This window comes from Heloderma suspectum, chromosome 6 (genome assembly GCF_057233095.1).
Source record: "Heloderma suspectum isolate Gila_16-S chromosome 6, 16-S_ref, whole genome shotgun sequence".
NCBI classification, from domain to species: Eukaryota; Metazoa; Chordata; class Lepidosauria; order Squamata; family Helodermatidae; genus Heloderma; species Heloderma suspectum.
The window spans coordinates 7112282-7127793 of record NC_139463.1 but is presented as its reverse complement, the minus strand read 5'-3'; the positions used below and the strand labels follow the sequence as shown (position 1 = coordinate 7127793).

The window sequence follows — 15512 nt, the reverse complement described above, 5'->3', positions numbered from 1 at the left end:
GAGCCTTTCTACATGAGGTACATGATTCCTCAATCACGGTAGCTTACATCATCATCCTCCAGGGCCTCTCCCATTCTTTGCAAGCTTTACTGTATAGCATGTGTGCTTTTTTCTAACAAGGAAAGGTTGGTATATCCCTGAATGGCAGCATGAAACCCTAGTGTATGTGTATTTGCACAATTCCCCTATACCACATCACCACCTAGTGGTTTTGTAATGGAACATATAGACAAACAAAAGGAAGAAAACCCCAGGAAAAAAAAACATGTGTCAAGGAGCTGATCTTAGTCCCACAAAGAATCCGGAAGCAGAAGCCGCAGTTAAAGTGGTGGGTTAAAAGCCTCATGTAGAAAAGCCCTTAGGCTGCAATCCTACACACACTTACCTGGGACTAAGTCCCATTGCACTCAGGAGGCTTCCCATCATCCCGTTCAGAGCAGGAGGAGCAGCGGAGGTGATCTGTGCCTCCCCGTTCTCCTGCCCTGCATTTTTGCTGGACGGGCTTTTAAGTCCATCTAGCAAAAGCGTTTTGAAGGGGGAATGGAGGAGGCCGGAGACGCCCCAGAGTAGCTTGTATCCTGGCCTGTCCGGTCTCCTCCCCTTCCCACCCACCAAAACACCCCCTTAAACCCTCTCCGAGGTCGAGTTCTCAGCCTCACAGAGGCAACCGATGTGGTTCTTCAGCGCCAGCTGCAAGGGGGAGGGGGTCATTTCCTTTCATATATTCTGTTTCTATACCTGCCCCCTAGCTGAAGCTCTCCGGGTGGTTCACAAAAATTAAATTAGCAGAGATACCCCCCTCCAAGGCTGGAACGCTGTCCGGGAATCCAGAGTATCCTGTGGACCCTCAGATACTGTATAGGGCCCATAGGATTGCTCCCTAAATTAGCTAAAGACAAAGTTAAAATACCTGATTTTTGCACCATATGGCATGATGGTTTTTCATATACAGATTGGACATATGCAGCAACAGCGGTATTTTTATGTATTATTATAAATTATTTTTAGTTTGCCTCTCAAGGTGCCAGCCTCTATCGATCCTTTCCTCAGGTTATGGAAAAGAGACTAAATACCATTTGTTGTTGTGAAAAACTATATTTATTTCATTTTTATACTGCCCCATAGCCGAAGCTCTATAAAGAAAAGCTCCAAGCAGCCAGTGGATTTTTGGAAAGGTTTTTTTGCCCGTAAAGTAAAGGGGGTGGGTGCTAAATGTATTCCCGTCTGTCAACAACTAGACTTAAAATAAAAAATAGTTTTATTTACTCCCCACTCCCCTTTCGTGCTTGTCTGTCTTTGTATTTGGAAAAGTAATTTAAATCAATTAAAGCAGCAGCCAGCCGTGCAGCTTAGCTTGCCCTGGCCAGCCCCATTCCTGAGCACATCTGCTTCAGCCGTGGTGCTCCTCACAGACCAGCTGCTTCCAAAGTGGAATGGCACTGAATTGGGGTGGGGAGCATAAATAAACTAGGCAGGGGCAAGAGGTGGGCTGCGGGCTGCCCCTTCCCCGGCATTTGGCAACACCTCCAGAAAAGTATTTCGTTTTTCTTTGAGGCTAGTGACAAATGAATAAAGCTGTTTAATTGAGAGGTTCTCACTTGCGGCTTGCAGGGTGGGCAACCTGTGGCCCTCCAGATGTCGCTGGGCTACAGCTCTCATTATTCCTTGCCACTGGCCATGCTGGCTGGAGCTGATGGGAGCTGGAGTCTGGCAGCATCTGGAGGCCGCCAGGTTGGCCACCCGGCCTAGAGAAGCTCTGTCGCGCCTGCTGTCCTTTCTTCCTCTCTCTTACTTGACCACTTCTTGGCTCATGAGAAATGTCATGCACTCTTTGTCTTCTTTGTCCCATCTTCTTTCCTCCACCACCCCTCCTTTCCAGAAAGGGCAGCTGATCACGAAGGGGAATCTACTGAACTTGACCAGTGTCACCTACAAGACTTCTGGCAACTACACCTGCGTTGCAACGATGCTCGAGGAGCCTGGTCTCTCACGCTCCGAGCAGGTTTCCATTGCTGTTCATGGTAAGTGTCGTGCAGGGATGCTCCCAACCCTCTCCCCCCACCCCATCCCGGGGCGGTGGGGCAGCACCAACAGTCCTCCATCTCCTCTCCTTGCAGCAAAACCACAGCTGGCCCCACAGAAGGAACAAGTGTTTGTGCAAAAGGGTCAGATGCTGAACTTGACATGCAGCGCCTTCTCCGTCAGCAAAACCAAGATTCTCTGGAGCCCAGGCAACAGAATGGTAAGACAGGCCTTTTGCTGGGTGGGTTGCCGCCTCTTCCGTACCATCCTCGCGCTAACACACACCAAATGCAGTGGCCGGAAGGAAACCCTGCGGTGTTTCAAAGAAATAAAATCTCTGAAGTCCCCAGTTCAAATTTCAGCTCATACACAACTCACGAGGTGGCCTTCGGCAAGCCACTGGTTCCTCAGCCCCTCCCCCTATAATATAAAATACTTGACCAATACTGGCCAGTCTCACAGGGCTGCTGAAAGATTTTCTGAGATGTGGAACACTGAAATGTGGTATGCAAGTTTATTTATTTATTAACTATTATTTAGTAATAAATTTCTCATTGCATCTCTGTTATACCATTGTGTTGTGCCTTTTTACCTGGGTTTTGGCCTCTCTTTCAGAGGGGGTGTGGATGTGGAGGTGCTCAAACCCTATTTAGGTGGATTTGAGTCATCTATCAACAAACATTTATTTTCTTTATTTTGAAGTGAGGGATCAAAGCTTGAGTAAGCAAAGCTGGATTAATGGATTCAGTCATAGTGTAATTTATAACCTTTAAACCAGGTGCGGGGAACCTCTTTCAGCTCAGGGGCCTCATTGCAGTGGTGGATGGGGCTAAAGGCAAAGGGGTGGAGCCCAAAATACCAGCATAGTGTAGCTTGAAGCTCTTTCTGCCAGCCACCAAGCCTTAGGAGAGGCATTTCAACCTTTTAGAATGGGGGGGGGAAAAACTGTACAAAAGCCAGCAAACCACCAAATAATTTGTGGTCTGGGGGAAAGGAGAGGCTATCTGGGGAACCCCAGATGAGCTGAATTGGGATCCCAGGAGGGCCTGAGGGCCCCCCTCCCCCCGCATAGACACCCATACTTCCTACTGGGTTGCTATGAACCCCTCAACTAAACTACCCAATGCAGATGATTTCTTCTTGGGATGGAAGTTTAACGGCTTCCCCCTGTGTTCCCCACTACTTAAGTTCCCCCCTTTCTCCATAACTTACGCGGGGAAATCCTCTTTCAGCAGGACTGACTCCTTAGTAAGTACATAGGGTTGCAACCCCACTGTTACACACATGCAAATAGGCAGTCAGTGTCATACGTGTCAGTATCGCAGCCTGTAATCCCTGCTGGCTTCACAGCCATCTCTGATAGTGTTACACTTGTGCGTGGGTAGGTGGGGAATAATGGCTTTCCTTCAGCACCAGTTTGCACTCATCCCCAGAGCAAATACTCCATCTTGTGTCTGCCTTCTAGGGCATTTCTACACGAGCCTTTTATTGTGCACTCGTGATTGGTCACTTGCAGTTTTTTGTGGGTCCTTTACACGATGTCGTCAACCTCCGGGGGCCCTCCCGTGCTTTCGGGCCATTATAGTGGCGTTATTCCCAATGGGGAAAACATGAGAAGAGATCTTATCAGACTTTGAAGCGTGATAAGTTTCTGGTGAATTTCTGGAATCCTGTTACATCGCAGCTACACCACAGCGCCATCTAGTGGCTGTATAATGAAACATACAGAACTTGCCCAGAAAGAAAGCCCTCGGAAAAAAACACGTGTAAAGGAGGCAAGCTTAATCCCACAAGGAATCCAGAAGCAGAAGCCCTGTTAAGCGTATGGGATTGTAGCCCTGTGTGGAGAAGCCCCTAGTCTCCGATATTCCTCCTTCCATTTACATCCAGCTCTCTTCTTTACATCCACCCCCCCCACCCCACAGTGTTTTTCTTTTTTGCTTCTTACTGCTCTGTAACGATCATTCTCTCTAGCCAAGGCTCCCTTGGTTCCATGCACTCACCCCGATTCTGCCCCCCACTCCCCAGCGGGCCACTCCATCCCTGTGCAGAGTTCACAATTGGTTGTGTTGGCTGAGGATTGCGGGAACGGTAGTCCAGTGCATCTGGAGGGTGCTAGGCTGGGGAAGGCTGCACCCCACCATATGGCTTTCATATTGAGGTGGCGAGGTGGCTGTCCTCATTGGGTTCCCGTAGTGGCGCACAATGGAGGAGGGTTTGAGTCACGCTTGCGCAAGGAGTGGGAGGGCCCGTGGACCTGGCTGTGATCCAGACTTGGGCCCACATTTCTGCCTGCTGTTCGTGCCGTTCCGTGATTGTCAGATTGGCTGCAACGAGTAAAACCTGCAGTAAAGTTTGTGCCCTTTTGTCCCCCTCTCTCTTTCTCCTTTCGCTCTCGTTGACTCCTTCAGGTAACTTCCAGCTTGCCATCTTAACTGTAGTGGTTCACAGTACTGAACAAGCCAGCCTTGTTCCTTAACATAAGGGTCTTGAACCTCTTTCAGCATAAGGACCTAATTCACTTTCAGAGAAGCCTTTGAGGGCTGGATTCCAGTGGTGGGCGGGGCTGGTGGCAGAAGAGGGAGGGCCCCAAACCAGCAGCACCGGCCCATCTAAGCGGAAAGCCCTTCCTGCCTGTAACTGAGGCATTTCAGCTGTTTAGAATGGGAGGGACCTGCATAGATGCCAGGAAACCACCCAGTGGTTGGGGAAAGGGGGCGGAGCCGGGGAAAGGGGGTATGGCCCCCTGGGGGACCCTGGAGGGCCTGGTTGGGATGTGGGCCTGCTGTTCTGCATCCCTGTTAAAGCTTAACGGGACCACCAGGCTTCACTCTTCGGTGGAGGGGGTTTCTTCGTGTGTGTTCTTCAGCATCGTGTCCCCCCCCCCCCCCCCCCGGATTCAACACACATGTTCCCTTCCTTCCTACAGGGCCAAGCCTCCAACTTGAATCACCAGTTTAACAGCACAATCTCGGTCACAGTCACTGAGGAGCTTCTGGACTCCGGAATCAATTGTACTGCCGAGAACAGGCTGGGCAAAGCGGAGCACCACTTCCGGCTGCAGCAGAGTAAGTGGCGGGCAGAGAGGTTGCCTTCTGGCAGGAAGCACTGGGGCAGGTGGATCGTGATCTCCTGCACCTTTGAGTCCCGGCATTCATCTTTCTTCCAATGGCCATTCTTTCTGTTGGAAGCACATTGCTGTTGTCAGGCTTTCCACCATTGATCTAGACCCCCTGATCAACTCCTTAAGGATCTCTTGCTTCCGAAAGAGTCCCACCTTCCTTCTTTTACTTCCCCTTTCCAGTAATGTGGGGTTTTAGGCTGTAGACATGCGACGATTGACACTCTAGAACAGGTTTTAACCACAACAGTTTGTTGCTAAAGGTATTTACACCATAGAGCTGAGTGATACAAAAGGCCTTAAGAGAAAATAAAAGTTGCAACACGCAAGTTCCTTTACCCTAGTTGTAGACTTCTCTAGGCTGCTCCTCCCTGCTCCCTCTTCAGGCTCTGGTCTCTTGACTCTGCTCTTACTGGCTCTCTTGCTCTCTTTTTATACCCTCCTCCCCCAAAGCCGAAAGCACTGCTTCAAACCTGAAGAAGTGAAACTTAACAAGGGAAAGGAAACTACTCTTCTCAGGGGTACCCCCTCCCAACAAAAACACCTCCAGGCCTGACTTTTTCTTTTCCTTGCCTCTGTAGGCCTCATGATCCCCAGATTTAGTGTGGCATCAGTCATGCCCAGAGAATGGTTTGATTTAAAGCTGTTTCCACGTTGGGGCTCATTCAGCACTGCTCCTTGCTGAATGAGGTATGCAGAACAAGAGATTCTGCAGAGTTACTCAGTTTGAACAACTTATACCAGGCTGTGGAATTCAGCTTGTACAAAATATTTCAGCATGGAGTACCTCCCTCCCTCACTACTGCTGTTGAGAGAGGCATTGTGGTTCTGTCCCATTTGCTGGAGGGAGACCAGATTGAGATGGGTATCCTCAGTAGGGATGAAAATGTACACCTACCAACCCACTATATTCAGATTTTTTATGCTGGACCGAGCTCTCCCTTTGCTTTGTTCAAAATGAAGCAAGAGGCTGTGTCGGGCACCAGAGTCAGGGGAGCAACCAAAGCTACAAAACACAATTTCATGCCTGTGTTTCTCCTCTCTCTTTCAGCACCAGAAAAAACAGATCCCGGTAACAGGACTGGTAAGTTCCTCTCTCCTACTCTTACGTACTATTGATCACATCCTGCATGCCACTGGTGTTCCCGGTGGCATCCACACAAGATGTGGGGGAAGTAGCCAGCAGGAGTCTCAGGCTAAGGGCTGAAAGGACATGATGGGGCAACCTTTCTGAAGCTCAGCAGGCTTGCATAGGAGGCCAGCTAGTAACCGCCATGTACACAGCTTTGGGTTCTATTACAGAAAGAAGATGGGGATATACGTGAAAGAAATGAATAAGTAAAGCATGAAAGGGGAGGGCCAGGTGAGGTAGCAGGATGGGTTCACAGAAAGCCTCTCTTCCCTCCCTCAAGTCTGGCAACAAAAGCATTCGACAGGAGGACCCCACCACCACCACCATGGATAAATGGAAGAGGGGTGTCAGCTGCTCTTCCTTTCCTCCCATCTTCCCACCTCAGCTGGATGTCAGGGCAGAAGGAGAGTGACAGGGGTTGATCTCCGCACTCAAATGCAGCCTTCCCCAACCTGGGTCCTTTCAGATGATTTGGACAACAATTCCCAGCATTCTTGACCATGAGCGGGCAGATGGGGGTTGAAATCCAAAGGGGTACCAGGTTGGGGAAGGCTGCACTAAGGCTTGAGAGAGGCTGTGGAATTTCAACGCCATCCTATTGCCTGTTGCTGTACAGATTGGCCCAGAACTCCTGGGATTTTTCTCCAGTGGGGAACACGGGCAGGAGGGCGCTCTTGCACTTATGTCCTGCTTGGGAGTTTCCTGGTTGGCCACTGTGGGAACAGAATACTGGAAGAGACATGCCTTCAATCTGATCTGTGCAGGGCTCTTCTCATATTCTCATGTTCCATCCCTGCCCAAGCGTGGCTGAACCGGCACGGAGGCACTTCTTTGGCTCACAAAGTGTTACGGTCATCTTTTTGCCCTATTGTGTTAACTCATGCTTCAAAAACCTGCAGTAGGTTTCTGCAGCAAGCATGGCCTTATCAAGGAACAGGAATGTCACAGCGAGACGAACGTTTGTCAGAGTTAGCTGCTAATTTTAACATCCAGGGCATGCAAAAAAGGGGGAGGAGAAAGGTTTTCATTGCTGAGAAACTGAGTTTCCCACATTTTTGCAGTAAGCATGAACACCTCTGTTCCCCACCCAATGCTCTCTTCATGTTTTGCCCACCCCAGTTTGCCAGGGAATGACACTTCCAGAGGGGTGGAGGAAGCCGGGAGCTGCCTGAAGGAAGGTTCCTGTTTTTTTCTACGGCAGCCTCTGCTGTTGGTGTAGGGCCTCACCATGATGGGCCTCTCTGGCCAGTTGGATCAATGCATGCTCACACTGCATTTCTGTAGGCCAGCCTGCAAGTTCAGATTCAAAGGCAGTCTTTAGGCAGGGCTGTGTGTGTGTTTTTAGACTGTCAAAACTGTTTTTCACCACAGTAGAGCTAATTCTGCAACAAGCAAAGCTGTATCAACGATGTACACGTGCATGGTTCCTTGGTCTTTGCATAATTTTTTCTTCCTCTGCTGATCTTGGAGGGAAGCATGGCCATGATGTCGATATGCTGCCTCCAGCGTCAGGGGCAGCAGGCCTCCGAATACCTGTTGCTGAGGTAGAACAGCAGGGGAAGGGCTGTTGCTCTTGTGTCCTTCTTGTGGGCTTCAATAGGCATCTGGTTGGCCACTGGGAATCCCCAGGATGCTGGACTAGGTAAGCCTTTGGTCTGATCCAGCAGGGCTCTTATGCCACCCTGCCCTTTTGGCAGTCTTATTTAGCTGCTGAAAATTCAGCAGACCTTGACTGTCTGTGGTCAAGCACGTATTTCCAGCCATGGGGGCTAGAAACACTCAGCTGTATAGCATCTGCTTTATATGCAGGGGCCCGCAGGTTTGATCCCTGTCATCTCCAGGTAGGGTTGGAAATATTCCTGCCTGAAACCCTGGAGCGCTGCTGCTGCCAGTGAGTGTCGACAGTATTGGGCTAGATGGACCCAGGGTCTGACTCAGTACAAGGCAGCTGCCTGTGTTCCTAACGCATTGTTTTAGAGGTGCAGAAGCTGAATTCAGAGGCCACGTTCTGTGGTGTTTCTGTGCTTCCGGAAGATTGCAGCAGGCACACAGTCCTGACAGTGCCCTGTCCAGTCTCTGCTCGTGAATTAGGGGTAGCCTTGCTGCAGGGTGTGAGGAAGAGCAGCTTTGCCACTGGGCCCAGGAGGCGCAGTGCTCCCTCCAGCACCTTCTACGAAGTTGCGTTCTTTCCTCGGTGCCTCTAATATAGGGGCACTGAACCTCTCTCGGCCCAAGGATGCGCTCTGGGGCTGCGTTCCAGTGGTGAGCAGGGCTGAAGGCAAAAGGCCACAGATACCGGCATATTTGAGCAACTGAGCCTTAGGAGAGGCATTTTGGCCCTTTAGAATGGGGGAAAGACTGCACAGAGGCCGGGAAACCATCAAACGCTCAGCAGATGGGAGAAGGCTGGGGCCAGGGAAGGGGTGTGGGGAACTCCAGAGGCCCAGATTGAGGCCCCAGGCTGTGGGCCAGTGGTTCGACACTCCTGCTCTAAAAGTTACTACTAACCTCACACCTGTGCAACTACTTTTTTTTTTCTTTGCATTGAGCTCGTTTAGAAATGCCCTCCCTCTCTTCCTCCGAACAGCTGCAAGTCTGACAAAGCAACCCGTAGGCAACCAGGAAATATTAATGAAGACATTGTGAGCATTTTCGCTTGCAACCAGTAGTTAATTTTTTTCCAGAGAGAGAGAGAGAAAGCCAAAATGTGGGCTTGTATGGAAGTTGCTTTCATGGAATTTTGCACATGCTCAGAGCCACACTCTTCCTTCAACTTCCAAGACTCTGCCCTTACCAAAACTAAGCTTTTGGAGGAAGCCAGGACTGTTTTCTGGTCTCAAGTATGGTGACTACTGGGGGTGGGTGGGTTCTTCCTGCTGTTCATTTTCATGGGGTTTAGGCGGTCCAGCCAAGTCCTGCTTGCTGCAGACCTTTTCTTGTAAAAGCTGGGGCAGGGGCGTGGTTACATCTGGTTGACCACTTTGGGAATGGGTTGCTAAAGATGGTGAATGTTCGCCATGATTGTTCAAGACTGTTGTTTATGTCCTTTTATCAAATGGAGCGACCATGGAGACAGGTACTGTATCTCTGGTGTTTGTTTTTTTTAAATTAGCCTTTACAGTTGTGCTCTATAGTAGAACAAGACAGCATGCCTATTTTTTAAATAAAATTTTTCATTAACAATCCAGAACTTGCTCATCTACAAATTCAGTCAATATGTGAACAAGCTAAAATATGACCATCCATAGATTTAAAGCTTCATTAATCACGTTGCAGCCCTTTAAAAGAGGTTTAGAATCTGCTGCCTGACTGAGGGGAGCATCTTTTTAGTCGATTAAAATTGTTTTTAACTGGTGAATCGAGAACGCCGCTGTCTGTTTGAAATGCCTGCATCAGCCTTATTAACCATGCTGCAAATGTCCTGCAACAGGTTCGTATAACAAGCCATTTGGGTGACTCATCCCTTACTTTAACACCTGCCACTCCAGAAAGAGGGATGGTAGAAAGGGATGGCATAAGCCCCCGTCCCCTTGGTGAATGAAGCTATGAGGATAAGGCTATCAACAGCTACCAGTCATGGTGGCTGTATATTCTCCCCAGTGTCAGAGGCCGTGTGCCTTTGAATACCGCCTGCTGGGGAACACGTGCAGCAGGGGGCTATTGCACTCATGCCCTGCTGGTGGGCTTCCCGTTGGGGGATCTTGGGAACAGAAATGCTGGACCAAACAGGCCTTCGGTCTGATCCAACACAGGGCTCTTGCGTTGTTTTTTAAAAAAAACATCTCAGTCCAGCAAGAGGAATTTGCCACAGCCCTTTGCACTAGACATTAACATTGCCTCCATTCTATGCTCGCTGCTCTCCAGACATTTCCCCCACCTTGCCAGGAAATGATACTTCAAGCTTGTGCTACAACCAGACAGCACCTCCCCAAACTCCCGGAGGGGTGCAGGAAGGTACAGCTGAAAGTAACCTGGAGAAAGGTCCCTTCTCACTTCCGCTCGGATGGCCTCTCCCATTGGCGTAGGGCGGCCAGTGCAGGGCCTTCCCAGTCAATCGGACCAATGCGCATGCTCTTCCCGCCTGTCAGTATTTTGCAGGCCGGTCCTGCGAGACCAGATTCAAAGGCAGTAGTCAGGGCTATGTGTGTGTTTTTTTAAAAAATGACAACAAAATTGAAATGGTTTTCCTCCAAGGCAATCCTAATTTTGCAGTTAGGAGCTGCTCAAATCAGCTATGCAAATGTGCATGATTTTCTCTTATTTTGCAGTTATTTTTTGCTAGTCTTGGGGAGCATTAAGCCTGCTTCCTTCCTGCCCGTCTGGCAATCTTATTCAGTTCCTGATATTTCAGTAGACCTTGAGTACGCTCCATAGCCATGAGGGCTAGGAACCTGCTTTTTTTAAAGACACATAAGCTGAATTTGAATTCCGCATCTTGCGGCTTTTCTGCACTTCCAGAGAATTGCAGCAGACACATAGTCCTGACAGTAGTATGCCCAACCCCTCCCCCCTGTGTAATAGCTTAGCCTTGCTGTAGGGAGCGAGGGGAGAAGGCTTCACCACAAGATCTAGGAGCACCCCCTCCCTCTACCGTATTCTTTGATGTTGCGCTGTTTCCTCAATGCTGCTACAAGCTGTTGCTACTCGCCTCAAGCGACCACTTGGGTGGCTTCTGCATTTGAACAGGCTCTAATTAGGCTTGTTCAGAAACACCTCCTCTCTCTTCCTCCCAATAGCACCAGTGTTCCCAGAGAGGCCTGTGAGCTGGAATAAGTATTAGTGGTGACCATGTGAGCACTTCAAAGCCTAATGTCTTCTGAAAGAGACAGACATTCCAGAACTCAGGTCTTTGTAGACATTGCCTTCATTGCCCTCTGCATGTGCTCAGAGGCCCATTTTGACTTCAATGTCCAGGGCTCAGCTCTGGCTCAAGCTAAGCTTTGGGAGGAAGCCAGGGGAATAGGAAGATCTGTTTTTGGACTGGAGGGGGGTAACCCCATTTGTTTGTTTCTCCCCCCCTCCCTCCAAGTAGGGCCGACGGCACAAGAGAGCAAAGGTATAATCATTGTGGCTGTCATCATCTGCATCCTGGTGATCTCCGTCCTGGGCGCTGTCCTTTACTTCCTGCACAAGAAGGGGAAGCTCCCTTGCGGGCGCTCCGGCAAACAAGACATGTAAGCACCGCCGATCGGTCCCCTGCAGCGCCCAGCCGCCTCCCTCTCATCCCCCTGCCAGAGACCACGCTTCCCATCTCATTGCACCAATCAGCTCGCTTCTCCTGACCTGGGGTGGGGGGGTGGAGCTTGAGCGGCTTCCGTCCGCTGGGGCCTACAGGACGCCCTCTGGGGCTCCACAGCATCGTAGAGGAAAGCAGCTCCGCTGGGACCAAAGCTTGAGCAGCTGGGCCCAAAGATCAGCAGTAGTTTCCAGAATTACTGGAGGTGGCAGGGCGACTCATTGGCCATGTTGTACACCAGCCTTTCCTAACCTGGGGAGTTGTAGTCCCAACAGAGCTGGGGGACACCAGGTTAGGGTAGGCTGGTATACACCTTCCTTCCAGGACCAGTAAGCTTATGTACACCACTTGCTGGAGAACATGGGTGGGAGGATGCTCTTGTACTCGTTCCTTGCTTGTGGGTGCCCAGTCGACAGCTGTTTGGCCACTGTGAACAGAATGCTGGACTAGATGGACCCTGGGTCTGGTCCAGCAGGGCTCTTCTTATGTCCTTTGATCTCAGCGTGAGCTCTGGTCAAAGGGGGTTCTGAAGACCTATAAAAACTGCAAAACTGGGGCTGGAGACTTGTGGCAGGAGGAGTGTGCACACCCTGGGGACAAAGGCTCCTCCGTTGCACTGTCCTCAACTCCTGTCTGTGTCCGGCCTCTGCTGGGCCCAGTGGTCCAGCCCTTGGCAGGCCCGGGAGAAGAGCCCCAGTTTAGCCTGACGCTGCTTGTTTGGAGTGGGACTGCAATGGAAGGAGCAAGCCCAGGGCTGCCCCTCACTGTTCATTCAGCCCTTGTTTAGCAGCAGTGCTCCGTGCTGGGCAGTCCCTTGCCGGGCAAGGCAGGGAGGGGGAAGCGGGCCAGCCCCGACCGCACGGCCCTCCGGTGCCTCTTGCCCCCCTTGGGGCCTCCCACTTGGATGCATTCTCAACGCTGTTGCCCTCCCTCCTCCCTAGCACGAGGCCTGAAGCACAGAAAGACGAGATTGTAGTTGAAGTTAAGTCAGATAAACTTCCCGAAGAGGTGGTGCTTCTGCAGGGTGCCAACGGTGAGAAGAGATCGGCAGGTGACCAGGTAGGCCCAGTTGCTGTGGCTCATGGCAGCTGCCGGCAGAAGGGATGGCTAAGAGGAAGCCGTGTCTGCCTGTCGGTTGTTCTCGTGCAGAGCGTTGTCCTCCAAATCCTGGGAAATAAAACTGCCTGTTCCGCCACGTTCCCATGTTGTGCAGTCCCCTCTAGCTCACTGCTAGTGATTAAAAGCCAGGCAGATGACAGACGGGCCCCCAGGTGTGGTGTGGATTGTCACAGCCAGCCCAGCCCAGCCCTGCTCTGCCCTGCCCTCCCACCCTAATGTCCAGGGGCCAAAGGAGAGGCCGCCAGCTCTCACCTTGCCGTAAGCGCTCCAAGGCCCTGAGCACGCGAGCCCCCATTTGCAGCCTCCCTGAAATGCAGGTGCCACTGTGAACTGAACTAAAGACATGATGAGGCTTGACATTTTGCACTGCTCAGGCTTCAGCGTAGGAAGAGCCTGTCTGTGCACTGGGAATGCAACTCCTGCTTGCCTTTCAGCTGTACCTTTGCATGGTGCTGCAGATGGGTCTCCTCGATAGCCCTGGGGCCTGGTGTTGCCAGCTACACATGCAGTGGACACGCTCCACCCTCAGTCTGTGTGAACCAGCCCTTCGCTTCACCCTGGGCTGCTCCCCTGGCTACCGCCGAGCCAGGCAGTCAGTGTTCGCTGCAGGCACCCATCATGCCAGCCTCCCACAGAGCAGCTTCCCGAGTTCCGTTTGGACCGTGGGTGCACGCAGGGCATTCTCTAGGCCCTCAGCTTCTCTCTGCCCATGCGTGCGCATGTGCTCCTTCCGTGCCCTGCCCAATGGCTGCCTTGCCTCCCTCCGCAAGGCCAGGCTCATTCTCTGTGAGTTGTCCGGAGAAGTACTTAATGCCCAGAATATTGTCCAGCATGTGCTTTGCTATGCCCCCAAGCTCATCGCTCACTCTCATTCACAAAACAGCTGCTGTCACCTGCCTTGATTACCCGCTCTACCAATAATGTGGGGAAATTCTTGAGCCTGACCAGCACTAAATGTTTTTTCCTGGCATTTCATCACAGTGTAACGCTGTCTTCCTTTTGCTGCCTTAAAAGGGAGAGAGATACATCGATCTGAGGAACTGAGGAGAGGGACAGTCCTGTACGTTTTCTTCAGATTTCTCCCGCCCTCTCTGAAAGCCTCCTTCCCCTGCTCCCATGACCAGAACCTTTCAAACGCACAGCAACAAGTGCATGAGACAACTCCACGGCAAAGAATACTTTTCAACCCACCCTAATGGCTTTGAAGGATGACAAGATTAGCCAAAGCAGACTGGCCTTCTTTTCCTCTTGCAGACCAAAAAAGGAAAGATGTTTTTGAGGATTATGTCAGAGAATCTGTGTGAAGGAACTGGGTGAGTAGGGAAACCTGTGCTTTACAGGACACATAGGGTTAAGTTTTTTTCAGGCCCTGTTTTAGAAAAAAAAAATCCACCAGTTGTTATAACAGCCACTTAAGTGCTTGCCAAGCCGGACTGGGCAGAGCTAAACAGTTCTATTTTTCGTTAAGACTCACTGTCCGACTGAAAGGGAACACAAGTCATACATTAGTAGGATTAGAGACTGGCTAAAGAAGCGTTTGGTTTCCACTAAGACTGGTTCTGGGCTGTAGGACTGTTCAAAGCCAATTTCCCCTGAACTATTCTGGTTCCACACAGACCAAGGTTCTGAGGAAGTGCGACTAAAATGTCTGGACCTCGAGGAGAAAAGGGGGATGCGAGAGGCTATCAGCTTAAGGAGCTTCTTTAGGCAGTAAGTTCCCCTGAAGGCAGCGGGGCTTTCTTCCAAGTAAAGACAAAGGATAATGCTGTACAGGGAAAGATTCCGTCTGCACTTCAGAAATTACGATAGAAATAAGGCCTCTTTTTGTACAAACTGTATAGTCACATGTGTTTATATCTGAGGATTTGGGTTATTCTCTCCCCAAGATCCCACGCCATGGCTCCTGTGAAAACTTACTTAGCTGAAACACTTGCAGGTCTTTGGAAACACGCCTCTAATTAGGCTGCTCGGTAAGAAATTGGGGCTGTGAGGCAGGGCGTTAAGAGAATGGGGCAATTTCTACACTTTCCTCTTGGATTCCTCCACTTCTGCTCAGGTAGCTGGAAAAAGGCATATGCGGCGACAGCAGCAGACACGGGGAAAAGGGAGAGGACGCTGCTGCTGTCGTCACGTAGGCTTCAAGTGGATGCTGATCATTTGTCTCCCACCCTGAAGTGCAAATGGCCCCTCCGTCATCACGCTGGCCCAGTGCTTAGACGGGTTTTCTGCTTTCTCCACCCCCAAATTCAAAAAGGGCATCACACAGAAACACACTGTAAGCACCTGCTTACATGCAGGATTTTGCCTCCTCTGAGGTGTGTTTTCCCACTTCCTTCCAACTTCAGCAGTGAACAGCCTTTAACACAAAGCGGGCAAAAGTGGTTTAAGAGTTTGCGTTGGAAACATTTTTTTTACTGGTTAAAAGTACAAACTCATTAACCAAAAACAGGAGATAAGGGACTGTTGCGCTTTACTTGTAAGCTAGAAAATTATCAAAACAAAGCTTTTGTTATATATATTTTTGTTGATGTGTGTGTAAATTTAAGAGTGTCTGAGTTGCAGGGTTTTTATATATATAAATATTATATATATATGAAAAATAAAAAGCTAAAAAAGCATTCAGGAATTGGTTCTTTACTAATGGTACAATCCCTGACTGGGAACAGAGACCTTTGGCTATTGGGCGGTATAGAAATGAAATTAAATAAACAAACAAACAGTAGGGGAGCAATTGGTCTTTCATGGGAAATTTGGTACAATATCAAGCCATGTTTTTTCTTGAAAACGTTCTTCTCCATGGTATGGAATCCTACACCTACAGGGGCTGTGGTGGGTACAAACTTGTTGCAAGCTTCCCTCACTGACATTGTATGGCAACCCAT

At 50.1% G+C, this 15512-nt stretch overlaps 1 protein-coding gene across 3 annotated transcripts in view; it reads left to right on the top strand.

Moving 5' to 3' along the window:
- MCAM (melanoma cell adhesion molecule) overlaps positions 1-15144 on the top strand; it is a 50169-nt gene extending 35025 nt beyond the window's left edge. For 2 of the 3 annotated variants that reach the window (XM_084803570.1, XM_084803571.1), the window contains 7 exons: positions 1880-2021; positions 2118-2242; positions 4952-5090; positions 6195-6227; positions 11308-11449; positions 12453-12570; positions 13645-15144. In XM_084803570.1, the coding sequence (XP_084659696.1) occupies positions 1880-2021; positions 2118-2242; positions 4952-5090; positions 6195-6227; positions 11308-11449; positions 12453-12570; positions 13645-13674 (729 nt within the window). In that variant the 3' untranslated portion in view covers positions 13675-15144. Of the gene's footprint in view, positions 1-1879; positions 2022-2117; positions 2243-4951; positions 5091-6194; positions 6228-11304; positions 11450-12452; positions 12571-13644 lie in introns of all 3 variants that reach the window. The other variant, XM_084803569.1, reaches the window with a different exon arrangement.
- Positions 15145-15512: the final 368 nt, after the last annotated feature.